This window comes from Lissotriton vulgaris, chromosome 5 (genome assembly GCF_964263255.1).
Source record: "Lissotriton vulgaris chromosome 5, aLisVul1.2, whole genome shotgun sequence".
Lineage (NCBI taxonomy): Eukaryota > Metazoa > Chordata > Amphibia > Caudata > Salamandridae > Lissotriton > Lissotriton vulgaris.
Window position 1 is genome coordinate 618,846,225 of NC_141693.1, and position 21,719 is coordinate 618,867,943.

The 21,719-nt window shown below is 41.7% G+C and overlaps 1 protein-coding gene across 2 annotated transcripts in view; it reads left to right on the top strand.

Moving 5' to 3' along the window:
- PARG (poly(ADP-ribose) glycohydrolase) overlaps nucleotides 1–15,694 on the top strand; it is a 1,076,399-nt gene extending 1,060,705 nt beyond the window's left edge. For both annotated transcript variants that reach the window (XM_086922071.1, XM_086922072.1), the window contains exon 18: nucleotides 10,063–15,694. In XM_086922071.1, coding sequence (XP_086778197.1) covers nucleotides 10,063–10,226 — 164 coding nt within the window. In that variant the 3' untranslated portion in view covers nucleotides 10,227–15,694. The remainder of the gene's footprint in view (nucleotides 1–10,062) is intronic.
- The last annotated feature ends 6,025 nt before the right edge of the window (nucleotides 15,695–21,719 follow it).

Here is a 21,719-nt window from a genome sequence, read left to right on the forward strand (position 1 = left end):
ACTGGTAGGTGAGCTACAGTCACCACCCATTGGTGACCCTTATTTAGTGCTTCTCCACAGTAAATTGTCTAAATTGGAGCTTTATTTTGTCAAAGGTTTTGGCTTAGTTCACAGTATCTAAGAAAATGATCTTACCTTTTTGCGGACCCTTCTATAGATACCCAGATGTGTATCTCCTACTTGGATTTTAGATTAGCCCCAAAGTTAAGGAATTCAAACATACCCTTTTTTTAAAGCCTTCTTTTTGCATTTTTTACATCTGTAAACAAATACGACTGAGGGCAAAATTTGGTCATATGTCGCATACAACTGAGGGCAAAATGTAGTCATGTGTCACATATTACTAATTTCCAGTCTTACAGTTGAACATTGTTCAGTCATGATATGCCACATTAAACACAGGACTTCACAGCAGCTATTTCTTGCCCTGTCTTCTCCCACACATATCCTTCATCAGCTATGGAGTTTACCTTTTTCTGGCAAGTGGTCATCTAATGCCACCTGAGCTCACTGATCTATTTCCTACATTCAGTAGCTTTTATCTGCTATGAAGAAATGCAGGCTCCAAGAACAAGTGCCAGGTAAGCTGCAGTAGCCTTCGAGTTCTATTTTGCTGATTATTTGCAAAGCAGCCAAATGGGTTTTTCTAGTTGCCATTTTAAAATGCCACAGCTATCAGTTTGAGATCAAACATCAGGCTTGGGCAACTTTTGATGTGATTTGGTATAGGTGCATTTCCACTATATGACCTTTTATAAAAATATATGTTCGAGGCATATGAGCTGCACATTGTACACTTAGCATTAGATCGCCACCTGGTGTTGGGCTCGGATGATTGCATGTTGTTGTCGTCTTGGAATAAGTCTTTGTAGTCACGAGATAGGTGACTCCTCCTTTGGACGATAGTGCGCATGGGCATCGGCTCCATCCTTATATTGTTTTTTTCCGCCACTGGGTTCGGATGCAACTTTTCTGCTCCGGTTCGAAAATCTACTTTTCAAAGACTTCAAAGCACAAAACTTTCTAAAAACAACCTTTAACTTCAATATACATAGACTCGACCTCATCACTTTGATTCCGGTCGCCAACGCGGGCCGCCGGGCCTACCCACGTGTTGAGGCCTACACCTCATGGAAAGGACACCATTCAAAAGATGTCCCAAATGTGGAGCAAAATTTCCACACAGCGACCATCACGAGGTGTGTAACCTGTGTTTATCACCGGAACACGACGAGTCGAGCTGCACAGCTTGTGCGTCCTTTCGATCCAAGAAGACCATTCGTGATCGGAGGGCCCGTCGACGCGACATGCAGAAATCAGCTCCGGAACCGGTGGATATCTTTGACGAAGGTCCATGTGTCCCAGAGGAAGATTCCGATGATCTCCAGATCGTATCTGAGGCAGACGACTCCGATGACTCCATACCATCAGGTCAACGCATGAGTACGACTTGCCCCTATCACAGCCCCAACACCTAAACCAAAGGCTAAGGTCTAAACTCCGCCTTCGGGGCCCAGTCGAAACCGAGACATTCCTTCAAAAGCCCCGCCATCGAGCTCAGCTCCAAAGAAAATATTAAAGCCTTCCGGCAGCTCCATACCGAGCAAAGCACACGTGCCGATACAACCAGCTCCCTCGGCATCGAAACCAAAAGAAGTCCTAGTTCTGAAAAAGACCCAGAAACCGTTGACTCCTAAAGACAATACTGCACCGAAACCAATGAAGCCTGTTTCAGACGCTTCCAAGCCAACCAAAACAGGTTCCAGTCCAAAATCTTCGGTGCCGAAACCTACAAAGCCTGCTACTGATGCCTCCAAGCCCTCGAACCAGGCCTCGACGCCGAAAACTATACCTTCAGTGCCAAACACTACGCCAAAGGACTATACAACAACTCTTAAGGACTCCTAAGGCTAAAGACAAGCAGAAAACTGGCCCGGAGCCGAAAAAATCGGTGCCGAAAGCTATTTCTGAAGAAGAGCTTTTTAGACCTGATCCTATGCAAAAGAGGATACACATAGACCCAGAAACAGGACATGTTTCCACCAAACCACACAGGAAGAGGAAGTCAGATACAGCACCTACACCTCCAGTGCCTGTCAAGAAGAAGGACTGCCACATCTCCTATGCACCCTTCTTATTCTGTATCTCCCTCTCCTCCTGTCCCTCTAAACAATTCACCTCAAAATTCTCCTCTTCATTCTCCACAACATACACCTCCTCAGGATGCTGATGATGATCAGTATAGCATGGGGGAGGGAACGATCCAGATGACCCTTTTCCCTAACCAACAGGTTCACCAGACTGGGAGTGTCCAAACCCACAGGATATACCAGGTATTCCTGACCCACATGTATACCCATCTAAACCTTCTCCTCCAGTAGCCAATATTGGGTTTGGACACTTGATTACTAGGACTGCCATCTATCACAATGTCACCATGCATTCAGATGAGGCAGAAGAGGACTTTTTACTAGACACTTTTGAGCATTCCCAAAAAACTGTGCAAATACTGCCAATGATTAAAGGAGTTATTAAACATGCCCCAGAAGTGTTTAAAGGTCCTGTTCGGGCTAGAATCATACACCCAAGGAAAGAAAAAAGTACAGAGCAGCTCCTGGGGATCCTGCTTACATTAAGGGACAGCTGCCCTTAGACTCCCTAGTAGTTTCAAATGCTAGGAAAAGAGCAAATTCACAAACATCAGAGAAGCACCACCACCTCCTGATAAATAATCCAAAATTATAGATGCTTCAGGGAAAAGAATAGCTGCCAAAGCTAGTAATGCATGGCGCATTGCTAACACACAGGCCCTCCTCGCAAGGTATGATAGGGCTCACTATGATCAGCTAGAGAAGCTACTACAACAGCTACCTGAGCACAAGCAGATGACCTCATACAAGAGGGTAAGCTTATATCTAACGCCTCCATTAAATGCGCTCTAGATGTAGCAGACACTGCATCCAGGGCAATAAACACCAGTGTCCTTCTTAGACGTCACGCGTGGCTATGCATTTCAGGATTTAAGCAAGCGGTACAGACTACTATCTTAAATCAACCATTCAACCAACACCAGTTGTTTGGTCCAGAAGTAGACACAGCTCTTGAAAAAATGAAAAAAGACACTGACACAGCCAAGTCTATGGGAGCTTTGCATTCCACCCAAGCAAGATGCTACTTTTGTCGCTACTTTTACAGAGGATGCTCCAAACAAGCTGGAGCAGACAATTCAGCTTCCTTTAAAACTAATACACAAGCATCCTCTAATAAAGGATACTTTAGAGGGGCTACAGAGGTAATAACAATAAGGGAAGAGGTCGAGGTAAAAACAACAATCAATCCTCTTCCACCACTAAACAGTGACTTCCTTAAGCTCCCCCAACAGCATACCACTCCTGTAGGGGGGAGATTAACACAGTTCCTACCTGTCTGGAATTCCATCGCAACAGACAAGTGGGTAAGACAGATTATCCAGTATGGTTACTGCCTAGAGCTTACAGCTACCCCTCCAAATATGCCACCCACACAGCGTCCAATGTCCACAAAACATCTAACGCTGCTCCAACAAGAGGTTCTCTCATTGCTTCAAAAGGATGCAATAGAGCTAGTTCCATTGCAGCATCAAGGAACAGGGGTCTATTCACTCTACTTCCTAATACCCAAAAAGGATGGGACACTAAGACCAATTCTAGATTTGAGGCCTCTCAATCTGTACATACACTCAGATCATTTTCACATGATCACTTTACAACAAGTGCTCCCATTATTGCAACAAGGCGATTTTCTCACTACACTAGACCTCAAAGACTCCTACTTTCACATTCCCATACATCCTTCTCACAGGAAGTATCACAGGTGTGTGCTAGAAGGACAACACTATCAATTCAAAGTCCTTCCATTCGGGGTAACAAAAGCACCAAGAGTGTTCACAAAATGATTAGCAGTAGTAGCAGCACATCTCGGAAGACAACATACCCATATCTTCCCTTACTTAGACGATTGGCTCATAAAGGCCAAATCATTCAACCTGCGTGTTCAACGCACATCCCACACAATTTGGACACTACACAACTTGGGGTTTACAATAAACCACACCAAGTCACATCTACAGCCCTCTCATGTACATCAATACCTAGGGGCTACCATAAACACCAATGCAGCTCTAGTTTATCCCAGTCCAGCCAGGATACAGAACATTCAAGCCTTAGTCACAAGGTTTCAAAACCATCACTCTCTCCCAGCCAGAGTGTTCATGCAACTAATATGCATGATGGCATCTTGCATTTTTATTGTACCATATGCAAGACTGCAAATGCGTCCATTGCAGGAATGTCTAGCACATCAGTAGAACCAGGCACAAGGACAACTGACAGACCGGGTGTTGGTAGACAGCCGCACACATCGCTCTCTGCAGTGGTGGAACACCAAAAACTTAGCCAGAGGGCGGCCGTTCCTCGAGCCTGTTCCACAAATAGTACTGACAACAGACGCATCCCTGACAGGATGGGGAGCACATGTGCTCCACCACACAACTCAGGGAAGATGGACTGCTCAACAAAAGGTGCCTCACATCAATCACCTAGAGTTGCTGGCGATTTTCCTGGTGCGAAAGTTCTTCCAAGTACACATACAGAACAAAGCTGTCTTAATCCGGACAGACAACATGACAGCCATGTACTACATACAGAAACAAGGAGGCACACATTCCCTGCAACTGTCCCAGCTCGCACAAAATATTTGGAGATGGGCCATTCCACAAAAGATATATCTGCTTGCAGAACATCTTCCAGGAGTTCACATTCAGATAGCCGATCTGTTAAGTCGACAGACACAACAGATTCACGAATGGGAACTACATCTGCAAGTTCTTCAACCATTCTTTCACAAGTGGGGTCATCCAGACATAGACCTGTTTGCCACACACGAAATCGCAAAATGCCCAACCATTGCCGCCAGGTTTCCGCACCCGTTGTCCTAGGTTAATTCGATATGGAAGAACTGGTCAGGCAGATTTGCGTACGCTTTTCCGCCAACCCCACTAATACCTCTAGTGGCGCAAGCTTAGACAACAGTCTCTCAAACTGATTCTGGTAGCTCCCACATGGGCACGCCAACCGTGGTTCACCACACTGCTAGAACTCTCTCTAGTTCCACACCAAAAACTGTCTCTCACATCATCGATGTTAACGCAGAACCATGGAGCCATCATGCATCCAGATCCAAATCAACTGAATCTGGCGATCTGGCTCCTGAAGTCTTCGAGTTTGGTTACCTTAACCTGCCACCAGACTGTATGAATATCATTAAAGAAGCCAGAAGACCTGCTACTAGAGCTTGCTATGCTGCTAAATGGAAAAGATTGGCCATTTACTGCAATAATAATCAAATTAATCCCTTAGATGCTTCCATCCAAAATATTATCTGTTACCTTCTACATTTACAAAGATGTAATCTAGTTTATTCATCTATACATTTACATCTTGCAGCCATTGCCGCATATCTGCAAAACAGACAACATATGTCGTTGTTTAGAGTACCAGCAATAAAAGCTTTTATGGAAGGATTAAAAAGAATTATTCCTCCTAGGTTACCACCCTCTCCAGGGTGGAACCTAAATATTGATCTTACAAGGCTCATGGGACCCCCTTTTAAACCTTTACACAAATGTGAACTACAATTTCTCACATGGAAAACAGCTTTTCTTGTTGCTATTACAGCTCTTAGAAGAGTTAGTGAAATTCAAGCTTTCACTATACAAGTAACCTTTCTTACAATTACACTGTAACAAAGTGGTTCTAAGAACTAATCTTAAATTCCTTCCTAAAGTAATTACTCCTTTTCATCTAAACCAATCAATTGAGTTACCAGTGTTTTTTCAAAACCCAGATACGGTAGCAGAAATAGCTCTACACACACTAGATGTCAAAAGAGCTCTTCTATATTACATAGCTAGGACCAAGGCCTTTCGCAAAACAAAGCAACTATTTGTAGCCTTCTCTCCACCACATAAAGGCAATCCCATTTCAAAATCAGGCATTGCAAGGTGGATTGTTAAATGTGTACAAATATGCTATCACAAAGCAAACGCACATTAACAGTTCCTCCTAGAGCGCACTCCACACGCAAACTAGGAGCCTCTATGGCTTTCTTAGGAAACATTCCTCTAGAAGACATTTGCAAGGCAGCAACATGGTCTACAACACACACCTTCACTAAACACTATTGTGTTGATGTGCAAGCCAAGCAGCAGTAAGCCAAGCTGTCCTCAACACTCTTTTTCAAACTACTGCAACAGACACAGGTGACCACCGCTAGGGGAGACACTGCTGCACAATCTATGCTAAGTGTCAAGTCGAAAGTATTGACCGAGGAGCTTCAGCCGGGAGTCACTACATCTGAAGCCCTTCTCGGATTCAGCAACGCACTCGCAGACGTCCTACTTGGAGCCTGGTTCAAAACCTTCTCAGGAGCTCCTGTGAATAGGTTCACTCTCCCCACCTCAGGGGACCCCAGTTTCCTCACAACACACCCCAACCCAGATAGGTTGGAGGTCAAAGCCTCCACTTCTTAAGGAAATCCTGGAGCATTCCCTACCACTCCCCCAGACAGGGAATCCAAGAGGCTGAATACCTTGGGAAAGAAGGTGTTGTTTTCTGCCAGCCTTGCACTGTGATCAATGAACTGCATGCTTTTTGTGCCGATACTCCCACTCGCTCTGGGAGTCGGTTGCGCAGGTGCTGCCGGTGGTTTCAGAGGCGGCCTGCGCCATGCTGTTAAAGGCGGGCTTTCCACAGGAGGTCGTCTCCCACTATGGCAGCCCTCCTGCACTCATTGGGTTCACAATCAACGTCCCTAAGTCACACCTGATCCCTCCTCAGATGCTCTCTTTCATCTTAGCTGTTCTGGACACAGTGTTGTTTCAGGCTTATCCTCCTGAGTGGCAAGTCCAGGATATTCAGGATATGATACTGATGTTTCAGCCTCTATCCTGGATTTCGGTGAGACTGACTTTGAGGCTCCTGGGCCCCATGTCCTCCTGCGTCCTGCTTGTGACGCAAACCAGCTGGCATATGCAGGCTCTGCAGAGCTCCATGAAACTCCAGTGGGCACAGCATCAAGGAAATCGCTCCAACATGGTTCAGATCTAGGAGGGCACTGCAAAAGATCTACAGTGTGTGCCAGAGAAACGCTATCTGGTCAGCAGCTGAACCCTGTCCCTTACACAACCAGATCTACGGTAGTGACAGACGTGTCACTCCTGGGCTGAGACGGCCATCGGGGAGAAGTGGAGATCAGAAGACTCTGGACTCCACATCTACCTGATGAAGCTCTGAGCAATCCAGGTGCCTTTAAAAGCCTTTCTACACTTCTTCAAAGGAAGACTAGTGCAGGTGTTAACGGACAACACCATCGCCATGTGGTATGTCAACAAACAGGGCGGGTGAGGTCATGGACCCTCTGTCATGGGGGCCCTGCGTCTCTGGACATGGCTGGAATGTCAGGGTGTTTCCTTGGTGGTTCAACACCTGGCAAGCTCTCAGAACACCAGAGCGAAGAACTGAGCCGAAGATGCCTAGGGGATCCCGAATGGCGTTTCCAACCAGAGCGATGCACGGTCTCTTTCATCAGTGGGGAGAACTTTGGTTAGATCTGTTCGCAACTGCCAAGAACACACAATGTCTTCCGTTCAGCGCGCTGGCGTTTCCAAGGCAGTTCTCGCTCTGAGATGCTTTTTGTCTCAGGTAGAGTTGTGGTCTCCTTTTAGCCTTTCCGTCAATACCACTTCTGCTCAGCATTCTCAGGGTGGTCAGGAACCACTGGGCCCAAGTCATCCTTGTGGCTCCAGAATAGTGGGGCTCAGAGAGTCGGGTATCCCGAGCTGTTGGGCATGTTCAATAGACTTTTGATAAGGCTGCCCTTTTGAGAGGATCTCCTGACGCAGCAGTAGAGGAGTGTTCTCCATCGGAACCTGTCAAAACTCCTCATTCATGCTTGGAAATTGAGCGGTGACAGTTGACAGCGTTTGATCTTCCGCCCGAAGTCTGTAATGTTATTTTGGCAGCTCAGCGTCAATCCACCAGGATGCTATACTCCAGCCGTTGGTGCAAGATTTTTGCATGTTGTAACAACAAACAGGTTGACACTTTGTCTGCACTCCTTTCCACACATTTATCTGCTCTTTCAGCCTTCCTGAGGCTGCCAGATCAGTCATCCCTTTTCTAGTCCCCTATTGTGAATAGCTTCGATAAAGGTCTTCCTCCAGCTTCATTCGTAAAGCCTTAATATAACCTCAGTTTGGTTCTTACTTTTTTAATTTGCACTGCCTTTGAGCCGCTTTATAACTGCATGCTTAGGGTCCTCCTCATCGAGATGGCCTTTCTGGTGGCAATTACATCTGCCTAGAGGTCTTGAAACCACAGGCGTTATATCTCAGCCTCCGAACATCTCTTTTTACCCAAACTGGTCTTTCGGACTCCAGCATCCTTCTTGCCAAAAGTAGTTGCCTTGTTCCACATAGGCCAGTCCATCACCTTGCCTACTTTTACACTCTGCCACACCCACCTAAAGAAGAGGAGTGACTCCACCAGCTGGACCCAAAAAGAGCGTTGTCGTTCTACCTTAACTGCACATTACCGTTCCTGGTTGACGATGAAGTCTTCGTGGGGCATGTCAGATCCAAGAAAGTGAAGGCGTTCAGAAACAAACCATCTCCTGATGGATTATGCTCTGCATTAAGATCTGCTACACATTGGCCAAGAAGCATCCCCCCGGAGGGCTTGCGTGCTCATTCCACCAGAGCAGAGGCTGCAGCCACTGAGTTAGCACGTCGTCCTGGACATCTGTCAGACTGCAACGTGGGCTTCGCTGCACACGTTCACCAGACACTACTGCCTGGACAGGCAGATCCATCAGGATGGGCACTTTGCCCATTCGGTCTTGCTGGACTTTCTAGTCTAATTCGGGTTTGCAGACCTTCCTCTGGAGAGGTGTTACTTGGGTATATATTCTAAGGTAAGGAATCTGAGGCTATAAGTCTCTATAAGATGAAGAAATTGCTTACGCTGAGAAATGCCCTATCTGGTAGAGACTCTATCTAGCTGCAGATTCCTTACTTACCCACCCATCCTCTCCCCTCTGCGAACATATTTTTAGGTCAAGAGCTGTTCCCTTTTCAGGGACCTAGTTTCTCATGCCAGTGGTCATTTTTCTAAGTTGCTCCGTACTCCTGGTGGGGATAGTCCCAAAAAGAGCACTGGGGTGGTTTCCTAAATGCTCTTGGTACACTTCCTGAATAACATAGTTTCCCAAATGAAGTTGTGCAAAACTCTGTTAGAACCTCATGGTTGGACATTTAAGTGGCCTAGGTTTCATGGTTGTACCTTATTGGCAATAAAGCTCATGTGGTTTAACTGGTGCACTGTTTATTTTTAAACTGCTCATATGAAGTTGTGTGAAGCCTCACCAATCTTATGGTGGTGTACCTAAAGTAGTACCCGTGATATTGTGATGAGAAGTGTAAAAAATTAAGGGGCATATTATCAAGAAACGCAGTTAAAATTTTCGCCGCCTTAGCGCCAGAAAACTGCTGCTAAAGCGGCGATAATGGGCTTGATAATATGCCCTTGAGAATTCCAATAGAAGCCCATGTTGACACCAAAACTCTTTGCTTAAAATATGCCCCTAAATTGTTGTCCAAAAAATATGGCATACATATAGTGGTTTTTCGAACGTGATTGTAAAGAACTCATTCTTGTTCAATTTTGATGAAACACTTGAAGTGGCATACACTGAATGATTGTTCAAGTGGAATGGGAGATGGCCTGTATTAAATCAAGTGAAACTATCACCCCTAATTTGGCAGATAAAATATTTGCAATACTTTTCCCACGTAGTATATCTTGCTTTAGTTGTTTTCTGCATACCTCCCTCAAGAAATGTATTTGTTAAAACTACTGGTGGTGCGGAACTCTTCTACTTTGCACACAATCTGTTGTCATAGATTTTATTGCAGTGCTACCTTTTCTTCTCACAGTTTCTGACGTAGATGTGTTCTCTTTCCTCCAGGGGATGTTTACAAGTTGTTGATGCAATATTATAATACTGAATGCAGACCATGCTTTGGCCAAAAACATCTGGATGTTAAATTATACGATTTTCTCCAGAATGCGATTACGATAACCATTTCGGACTCCACCGATGAAGAACAAGACTTTCCCTCAGCAGAATAAGTTGGTGGAGCTGTTCAGTCATGCAGGATGTTCTCCCTGTTCTCTAAACAATCAATTTGGCTTGTTGGGTTTAATACATATATATAAGGACTGATGTAACTTAATATTACTGTACAGATTGCATTTTTAGTACTTTATACTATATTAAGACCATGCTTTCAGAAAGAGATTTCTTTTTGTAGGTTTTAAATTCGATTGGTCTTAAAAGAGATCTATTTTGTTTAATTTAATTTTTTTCTGAGTTTCTCATGGTGCAACTATTCTATCACTAAGCAAATTTTTGCTTTTAATCACTCAACATGGCTTTCAATTTTAGAAGCAAAGGCGTTATCAGATGTTTTTATGGAGAGGTACAAATAAGCTGTTTTTGTGTACCAGAACAGTAGGTATTCACTGGATTTTCGCTATTATGTCCCTTAAATGTCAGCAGTGTGTGTTCTGAAATGTGTACTTATAAAGCATGTCATAGATTAGTTGCTGTTATGAATGTCCTACATTGGTACTTCTGACAATGAATTACCAACATTTTTCTGTTTGGCCCTTAAGGATAAGACCTAGGAAGTAAAATAACATTATTTCGGTTGAATAGAATGTGAAATGTGGGTATGTTTGCTTTTAATAAGAAAGTACTTTCACTCTCAGTATAGAAAATAAAGGTTATTTTGTTATTTATTATTGAAGCCACTAACAGAATGCCTGCAAGACTGCACAAGGCGAGGTTATATCACTCTTCATATTTGGCACCGGATTTCGATCCTACATCTCTACGGCCTTCTTTAAACTGAACTTGAGTGATATTTACTTCTCACTCATCTGCATGTGTTACATTTCACTGTTTTGATATAGCATGTTAACTCTTTGGCCCCTTGATCGTTCTGTGGTGTGTTCTGCTGTAACAAAGTCCCACCACAACACCCTGGGCTATATGGGTAAGAGGATACCTTTTCTATGGATATCTCCCATCTAAATATTTAGTTTAAATAATTTAAGTAATTACCTAAATGTTCAACTTGACCCGCAATTGTATGTATCAAGACAAATTGCTTTCGGAAAAACTATGTTGTGTCTGTTTCTATAAACATTTCAGATACCATGCCTATCAAATAGTTGCCAATATTTTTGCCTGAACATTGATTTATCCTAAAAATACATTTCTAATGCTTTCAACTTATACAATGTTTAACAATTTATAAAGTTTGAGTATTGGTATTAGCCGACTATTAGACACATCCATCTCAAAATGTACATACAATGTCTCCCAGCAGTTCATTCAGTTTTAAGTCCGTTTTGTAGTGGTCATTCTTTATGATTCTTGTATTAATACCTGAAGTTAAAAGCCATGAGTGTACCCCGTTTTAAATAAAGTTCTTTCACTTTAGTCTTTTTAAGAGTGAAAACAAAAGTCGTTTTCTACGTTATGCACACTATAAAGGTTCTTTAGGATCCTCAATTATCCAAATTCTGTCCATGCCATGGTATTTTACTTACCAAAAGAAGTCAAATGATTTTCTTAAATTATGTGGTGCATGCATGCATTAAAATCAATGAAATCAAGTTATGAAATCTATACCTTTATTCATCAGTACAGCATGTTTTGTTTTTCATAAGGGTGAGTAATGGAGGGATACAACAGTGTAACACTGCATCCATTAAGAGAAACTGTAGTTGATCATTTAATTTACTGTCATGTCACTGGTAGCTCCAATCATAAGGTATCCATTCCGTGCAGCTAGAATGGTCATTATACAGTTGTTTCAAAATGTTGTCTTCTTTTTGAAATGTCCATTTTTTGTTACACCAAAGTCCTAAAACCCAGTTATCAGCCAAATATCAGTATAAAGTATTGATCCTTGGTCATTCATATTTACAGAAACCACAGTTCCTGAAAGAATACTATGTTGATGAAAGGAAATATCATTAAGAAAAATTTCTAAAGATTGTCAGCTATTGAGAACTGTATATGCTAATTCAGTCCATCTGTTAGTCACCAGAACTGAAAAACTAGTTATCATTACACTGAAGCACTGGGCAAATGTTCAACAGGTTGTGTTGACTTATGCAGAGCCTACATTGCCAGAGTAGGCATATGTTCACGAATACATTGGAAACAATATTGAATCAAATATATTTTTGTGGCAAGTATTCAGAGACATTTCATTTTCCGTGACGGCAGAATTATCACCGGTCTGTTATCAGACAGTTTGTTGATGGATGCTTGTATTTAAACCTTGAGGTTGTATCAATCTATCAGTCAATCAGTACTTGTTAAGTACAACTACTTACCTGTGAGGGTCTGAAGGTGCTAAATTGTACAAGGCGCTGGTGGTACAAGATGTTTGCACAGCACTAATTCCGCTTTCCTCAATATGCCATTAAAGATGAGGTCTAGATAGTCTCTTGGTGCCCGCTGTGTGATCAATAGTCCAGACTACAAGAAAAACGTTCAGTTTTTTAAGTTTAATTAAGAATTATGCGAGGGAGCGCTTTTACTGTGTCATTCTTCTTTATTTATCTTTCTTACTCCTTTGTCTTTTTTCTTCTTCTGCTTCAGTTCTGCCCCTGAGGGAACAAGCAACACAAATTTCTCCTGAATGATCTATTCTTAAGTTATTTTCTCAGTATATGCGCCTAGTTGAAATGCCATTTACTGTTCGTTGGGTTTTGAGTCGAAATTCTGATATAACATGTTAGCAACATGCAAAATTAGTCCATAAGATTTAGTAATTTAACTAAACCAGTGCCTTTGGCCACCTTGGTATTTGGCACAGGATAGGTGGAACAATTTCTCTGCCTAAAATCTTGCTTGGATGCCACGGAATGATGTGGGATCAAGAGCAGGGCAAAAACGAGTTGCATCTCAATCAATCAATCAATCAAGATTTGATAAAGCACACGTGCTTCAAACAGAAGCATCCTGGCACTCAGAGCGGACAACGGAAAGCTAGCTGTGATATCTTGAAAAACTAGAAAGTATCAAACAGCCAGGCTTTGAGCATCCTTTTGAAAGTAGCAATGACTCCATCTGTAAAGACTAAGCATGGTTATTCACCTTCTCAAACGTTCCAGATTACATTTCCTTATTTGATAGAATAAGTTCTTGAGTTTCTGGTTTTGCTGTGAAATCAAGGGGCTTTGATATCTTATAAGACACCTTGACTGACTACTGTTAGCACTATATTCAAATCCAGTAAATGAAGTATTCCTTGAACATTCTACAAGAGTGATACGAGGAATGAGCATCCTATTTTGTAAAGAAATCCTGTTTCAAACGTTGTTTGCAATGATAGTTCACCGCAACAGTCATAGCCTAAGTATAGTGGCCTACTAAGTCTGAAGTTACCTGCCAAGTCTCTGAAAATTGCAAACAGCCTTCCCTAGAATTGGGGAATAGTTTACTATTTATTTTGTATTTACTGTTACACAGCTCAAAGAAGAACCGTATTATAATAAGGTACTGTGAATTCTAAATTTAAGAGCCTTTAAACCTTTGGAACAGAACAAGTTACGAGAACATTGATCGGTCAAGTCTTGTGCATAGTTCGTTAAACTGATGTAGTCCTCTCTCAAGTGCAGGTTTGAGCTACACCATGCCTTAAGATAAGACGATACCTTTTGAATCAAAGGGACCATAATGGAAAACTTTGCCTCAGGGACCAATTTTAATCCAGTATATAGATTAACAGATCCCTATTAAAAAGAACACCCAGGTGTCACTTTAAAGAATTGATATCACTGCTGAAAATCGCTAATGAAAATGCACTTGCCATTTCACCATAGTACATGCTACCTGAGACCAGCTGGGCGATTGAGGCTGAGATTTCAGTGTAGCTAATCACAGCAGATTTGGAAACATTGCCATATTTCCTACACTTAAAAATGTGGCATTTGGCCTGGCACTTAGAAAGTTTCAGCTTTTCCTGTTTATCACTCATTGTGATGCATTTTCCCTCCTGCTTCCATTTAATATCCAAATGTTGCTCTATTTAAAGTTAAGCCGCCCCACCACTCCTCCAAAGTTATTCCCCTACTTTAATCATGTTTTTCTTTAAGATGATGTGTTTAGTGACAATTGTTTTCCCCCTGTATCTTTGGATTTAATTGTATTTAAATTTTACAGATAGCATTATCTTATTTGAAGCAACTACTTGTTAAACAACATACATAATACACTCACATAACAATATATTTTTAATGGCACATATTCTAAGTGTGAATCCTTACTCGAAGGTCCGTGAGAAAAGCGATGAGGAAGAGAAATTAAAACAATGTTTTAACACCGCGTTGTGATTATAGCCAATCCAGTATATCAATTTGAGGATTGTAAATGATATCAATGTTATTTATATCATTGCATCAACACACTGTTGATTGATTATAAGGGGTTGTGTTCACCTACACTTCTTTGCTTGTAGCCATAAAGTTACTGATATTAAGCCAGAGTTAGGGCAATATGTTCTAGAATGAGTGTTATTGCTGCAAAGATATGCATGCGCCACCGAAACAGGTAGCTGCCCAGTCTAATACTTGGCACACAAAATGTGCATGTTTCATGGTTTTTGCATTTTCTGACTTTCGGCAACTGTATTTTTAGAATGAAAGTGACAATGAAAATATCAATTTAATTGTAATAGTTTTTCTGTAAATCAATTTATTACAAATCTGTCAATATTGTTTGGAATTAACCTTCTGCTATTCAACAGCAAACATGCTGAATGTTCATAACGGATTACTTGAGGCTTGTAAGGCTATTGGACAAAATGGGTAAAAAGGCTAGAGCGAATTACACTTCTGGGAGTTATTTTGTGTGCAGCCATGCCAAGTAATTTCAATTACTCTTCCTTATAGCTTTCTTTACCCCATAGCCTACCATATTTTTGTTGGTAAACATTTAATTATGTGCTCTCTAGCTGTAAAAGAATGCAGATTCACGCCTCCCTTTTGATTACATTATTTTCTTTCCCTTATTCATGATGTAACTTTTTTGTGTGTAATTCAATCAAATATCAAGTATAAAGTTGTAATTTCATTTGGCTCTTAAACAAAAATATTGTGCTCTTAGGTACCATGTATCATTGCTACAAGTTATTTTAAACTGCAACGGAATTTTTTTGTTAAGTTCCAGTTACCGTAAGTGCCAATTAAAATCTTTTTTGTATGCAGTATTTGAGAAAGAAAGATGGACGATGATAGCAAAACTACAAAGACGCCTGAAAATAATCAGAAATTCTTATAAATTGCACTAAGAAACTGGAAATTCCTCTCCCTATTAGTTCTAAAACATCTATATTGCACCATTATCGAAGGAATATACAGTGCCATTTCTAATTTGTACATTTATTTGTTTGATACATACTTTTTACATTCAGTTTTAAGCTTTATGATGTTGCCTTGCATATTTTTAAGGGAATACTCGATGCTCTGTACATGATTTATTTTGTAGATTCAAATAAAGAAATGCTGGTAAACCATTCAGAATCGGACCTTGTTTACTTTTGTTGAGTGGGTTGTGCATTGGACTTTGATCAAATCATAGGTTGTGCTGTTTTTGGAACTTTCTTAACACCTTGGCTGCTAGGTGTTTTCCCCCCCTATGCTGGAAACTGCACTTAGGCTGCATTCATGACGAGCTCAGCTCGTCATCAGCACAGCTCAACTGTGCATCATGACGAGCTGAGCTCGTCATCAGCATCGAAAGGGTTAAAATAGTGTCCTTGTGTAGTTGGACAATGCAATTGTAATTCCCTTCCTATACTTAATCAGAAGAGAAGCCAGGGAGTATTTTGTCGATTTGATCTTAATCTTACAGCCTACTACTCACTCAATTCTTGCCGTTCAGCGTCTGGATGTAGTAATGCTTCATGGCAGCCCAAGAGTCCTCCGCAGAAGGAACAACCGCCCCACCCAAATAAAACCAACATTTTGCAAGAACAAATCTTTGCATGTGGGACACAAAGTTCACAAACCCACATTTTACCTTTAGATGACATTGGGATGAATAGTAATATCGGATTAAGACTTGATGAACTTTTCCTGTAGCCTTGTCTATTTGGGGGTTAGGTACAATCAGTAATATGCTCTGATGTGCCACCGTGGGGTGCATAGACTGCTAAAAGCCCTGTTGCTGGTACCCCGGAATTCTATAGGCAGTATAATTAGGCTTAGGACATGAACCAGATTATTTTGCACGCAAGAGGGTGTAACCAGGTCGGCTTTGGGTACAGTGAGCCCCACAGTGTCTTGTAGATGGTGAATTGTTAGGTGAGTAATTCTGTCCACTTCATTATATGTCCCAAGAAGGGACATGTTTAAGCAGGGTTAGCCATCGGGTGTCTTTGCATATCCCGGGCTAACGGCCAAGCAGAGGACCAGATATGGCTCCATTGGACCGTTTGGATTGAGCCCATGCAGCTTGTGCTCCATCCACCAACCCAAGTATTTGTCCATATTTAAGGCAGAAATCCCCAAGCCCCTTGAGAACTGCTATGCTTCTCCTCTGGTGCCAAGTTCTAAAATATATCCAATTAGAGCTCTTGGGGCATAAAACCCCATAGGTAACTGAGTTAGCACTCTCAGGAACCCCAACACATGTCCAGGGAACACCTGCCAGAGTGGTGTTTCAATTACTGACTCAAAGTGGCCATTCCTTGTAATTACGACAATTCCTCATGCCCGAAGGTGCTCTCAGCACAGGGAGTTCTGTGAAGACCTCAATTGGAGCTCCAAAGGGGACTGTGCATGACCAGAACAAGGGCACATTTCCTTTCTTTAAGCTACCGACTTGAGGTATCCCTGAGGCACTCACTTAGTTTTCAAGAAGTCCTGTATGGTCTCCCAGACTACTCTGTAGTGAGGAGCTCTGATACGGTTGCATTAGAGTACCTTATTGATCCCAGGCCAATGCATGTGGACTTCAGTCACTGACCTCCAGAACCGGAGTAGATTTTCTAAAACCCAATGAGGACTCGGGGTGCAAAAACCTGTGCATGAGGCTGAACTCGCCCCTTGCAGGGCATGCTGAATGGCTCTGTACCCTTTTGGGGCCTTCTTGACCGCAAACTGAAAGGGCAGCTCTCTCACCACAATCCCTTTGGAATACAAAGTAAAACAATGTGCTCTCGCATCTCGGACAGTTGCATAAACTAGTGTACTGGTCTAGTTGTACAAGGTTTCATTTCCCACCCACAAAGTGCTTTAAATAGTTCAGAGCACCAATGCTTGAGCATGGAGTCCAGGTTGTTTTGGTATCGCACAACCCTACTTAACATAGTTTTAGGTGTGGGGTACGTGTTTTCTTGAATACTAACAGTACTGTAACGGAATCATGGATGCAGTATTAATTCAAATCCAATTTAGTTTGTTAAACTAACACACACAGGTGCTGCACTAAGAAACAACAGCACATGTTTTTATAAGTGTCGATTTCAAGCCTCATCTAGTTGCTTTGTACACGAATAACAACTTCACAGAATAAAATTAGAACAGCACTAATGAATGTCACTAACAGCAAGAAAAGTATGAATATTCCTAATATGGTTACAATGTTCTTGGCAGCCAAACAACCTAAAGACCTCCCCCGTACTAAAAAAAAAAAAAAATTGTGCCCCCCAGAATTTCTAACAATTGTTCTAATAAATATATTTATAAATGTCTGACATATTTAAATATTGAAGTAGAGTTCTATTACAATTTTTTTAAATGAAATCAAGAACACGATTACCAAGTACAATTCTAGTCAGCCAGACCTTAATAAAGTGTACAAGTATTCACAGTGTGATTATCCGTAGTTGTGGGTGGGGGAGGTTTAAGGAATATTTGAAGTTCCATCCCTTTAGACAACTACTCCCAGTCAGTATATATATATATATATATAATTGACAAAAGATGTTAGTGATGGCCCATTACAAATTGGCCTACTCATTTTTTCCACTTTAAACAAAGCACCTTTATCAGCACGATGCTTCTCTGGGATCATGTATTATAAGGAATAAAGTACTCCCTGACATTCATTATAAAGATATTGAAAGTCACCTTGAAGTTCCAAAACCTTTTAAAGGAGCTCAGCCTTTGGCCTTATTCCTCTATATGGTCATGGAACTCCTCAATGACCTACAATATCCTTATGATACATGGAATTCAGTAATCCCTCTATAAAACCACATTTCGAATTTCTTTATATTTAGTGGCTTGTCATGCACATAGTCACCGTTTACAAAGAAATGACCTCAGAACTCAAATGTAATAACTTATTACAGTTAAGTTCTGATGTCACAACGCCTGCTGCCAGAGCCAGCAGCTGAGCGGAAAGGCAGGTCAGATCACAGAGCAAAATTAAAGCAGTTATTTAAAGAACTGCTGTTTTTTAATCTAAATGTGGTCCAACCAGTTTTTTGTGACTTAATTTAAACACTTTATATAGGAGTGTTGGCCATTTCTAACTATAAAACAAACTGTGTAGTAATTGCATAGCTCTTCAATTCCTGGTGGCACAGTACTCAGGATAATGTGTTTCATGGCTACACACGTATATGGTCCAAAAGGCAAGACCTATTGACTATGCTAATGCTTGTTACTTCTTGCCCTCAAGCTGGCCACCACACAAATGTCTGGGTTGCCCAAGAAAGCCAAGTAGGACGTAGTGGAATAAAGCACTTTGAAAGGAAGTAATACAATTCTCACAGGGGTTACTGCTCTGGCAGTACCCTTCAAGATGCAATATCAGGGACATTACTGTAAGAAACTAAACACCAATATTGGTAATTTTTTATGGAAAATTTTCTCAGGTCATGGGTATTGTTAGGGCCGAGTTGGCAGCTTGACAAAATGAAATATCTAAGCTGACATCCTAGAGACAGTTATAGCGAGAAGCAACAAGTAACTACAGGACCTTACTTTTGAACAGGGAACAAAGTTGTGCGTTTTGTGTCTACAGACACTTTCATAACTAGTACCTAGTGGCAATAATCACAGATCTATAGACATTGAAAATGTAGTAGCACTGCATGCAGTTGGTCTGGCTGCGTCTACTCATGGAAGCAGAAGAATGCCGAAGATCAGGGAACGGCCACTTGATGTACAAGATCCAGTAAACATTGATCTGAAAAACTCTTTGCATGTGGTTTAGGACCATCTGACTGGAGGTGAGGGCACCTATGAACTTTTACAGTTATCTTCGGAAAAGCCATCAAACCACATTCCTTCCAATTCTACACCCTTGTTAATGAGAGCTAGCCACACTGGGTTTGATAGTAATACAACCCTCATTGTTCATGATTTGAAAGAGCCATGTTGATATTGTCTAAAAGGTAAACCACTATTTGAAGGTAGCTTCTATGCCCAGGACAGAATCGTCCATAGAGGAACTCACAGCCAAATCGTGAGCCTTCAAAAAAGGGCATATTTCATTCAAATGTTTTTCCTGGCTCGTCTTAGAATCTCCTTAACTAGTCTTTTACTGTATTTGCATCCAGTCCTGTCAAAAAAGGTAACGCCCTTGGGTGACCAGTTAAGGGATTGACCCAATTGTGGCGTCAAGAGAATGGCGGGGCCCAGAGAGTTCATTCTCACATGAATATCCTTGGGAACAGAACCCATAACTGTATATACTCTCTAACAGGAGAAGTGACAAATTACAAAGCGTAGGAGATAGTGGTTAATGGGTAACCGATAGGAACCACCATTAGGGTTCGCCACAGAAGATGCATCATAGTGGGAAGACTTGGGCAAAGAGTGCTCCAGAGGAACTTCAAAGGATGTCTCAGCAAATTACCAACATATAGAATTTAGAGAATCTGAACTTACGTTGACTTCACAGAGTAGGCTACCAATGTATCACCAAGGTACGTAAAGGTGGAGTTTAGAATAGTAAACCTATGCTTCCTTCTATTTATGTACTTTGATGATATGTTGGTAGCTGTGTGCTGTCCTATGGAACCACCAAAGTGCACAACAAAGGGGCAGCGAATGTGGCTCCTCTTTTTGGGATAAAAAAGAGACCCTAAGTTCTGAAGGGCGCTTCTTACACAGCATCTTGGAATCCTTCCACGAGGCCTCATTAGATGAACCACTATTCCTAGACTCCCACGAAGGAGGTTAGACGCTCTCCGTAGCCCAGCATATTAGGTATTTGAAGGGAAGCAGAAAAAGTGGGCTTGATTCATCAGGTGAGAAGTTGCCATTTGAGGGCTTACTGTATCAGCACCTCACTGTTTCTTATAGTATTCTTTTTATGAGATTTTAGCAAGTAACCGGTGTTAACAAGTAAAGAAATCAGTTACATCAACTGATGTTTCTAGGCACTTCACTTATTATCAAAGCATTCCTAGCAGAGCCCACTGAGTGGGAAGTTCTGGGGGGGGGGGGGCGTCTTATGAAAAGGAACTCTGTGTTATAAAAAAAGACCCATAGGGCTAAAGGGAGACAGTAGCAAAATACAGTTCTGTAAAGTTGTTCAACCTGTTGAGGTTAACCCCTTACAAAACTAGCTCTTATGCTAAACCCCGAGATAAAAATCCAATAGTTCGATCAAGGTCATCTGTCCCTTTATTTCAAAGCCCCTTTCCCATTCAATTTAACCCTGATTTCCTTGTCTATGTGTTATATTGATATCCACTGCACTGAGCCTCATTACAGAAAGATTCTCACAGACCCACTACTGAATGTCATTCCCTGTCACCACTTATGACTATTTCTGATTGATAATGGATTGTTGCAATCTTGTCTGCTGTGCTGAGATCACTTGACCAATGGAGAGAAAAGCAGGCTAACAACCAAAAGAAGCCACTCTACTTTGGATATGTGGGTCCCGATTTACAAGATTTTGTCCTGACTTACTCTTGCAGTACTCCTGATTCCAGGAATAAGCAAGGTGAACTCCTGCTTGTACACTTATAATAGTAACACATCTTTATTCAGAAACAGACACGGCCATAAAAGATAGAAGCATGCATTAAAATATATCATCATTAAAATATTAAATGCAACTATTGCACATCCCATTTAAAAAGAAAGATAAAAAAGCCACTCCTTGTCATAGCTGGCAAGTACGGTTAAAATAGTAGAACCTAGGCACAGGGGACAGTCAAAGTTCAATCAGGTCTAGTAAGTCTGGCTCTATAAGGGGCCCACGGGAATCTTGTCACTGCACAGAGTGCGAGTTTATTAGGCAACAGCTGAAAATACATTAGTGCCACTCTGTGTTGCCTAAACTTCAAGCTCTTTAAAAGGGGACAAATAAATTGCCCTCTTGGGAGAGATAAAAATGTAGACAAGAGAACAAAATGTAACTTGTCCTGTGAAGACCTAGAGTTGCAGCCAGAGGGTCCTCTTTAATTTGACAGGATAAAGCCCAACTGGGATGCCATAAGGAAGTGGGGAAGGTTAAACCTAAAATTGGTGATTACAAATCAGTTGAGTGCACTAGTGAGGGCAAAAAAATAATGTTCCATTTCCTAGACTGACTTTAACATGGTGTGACCCCTCGCTGTTGGTTTCCTG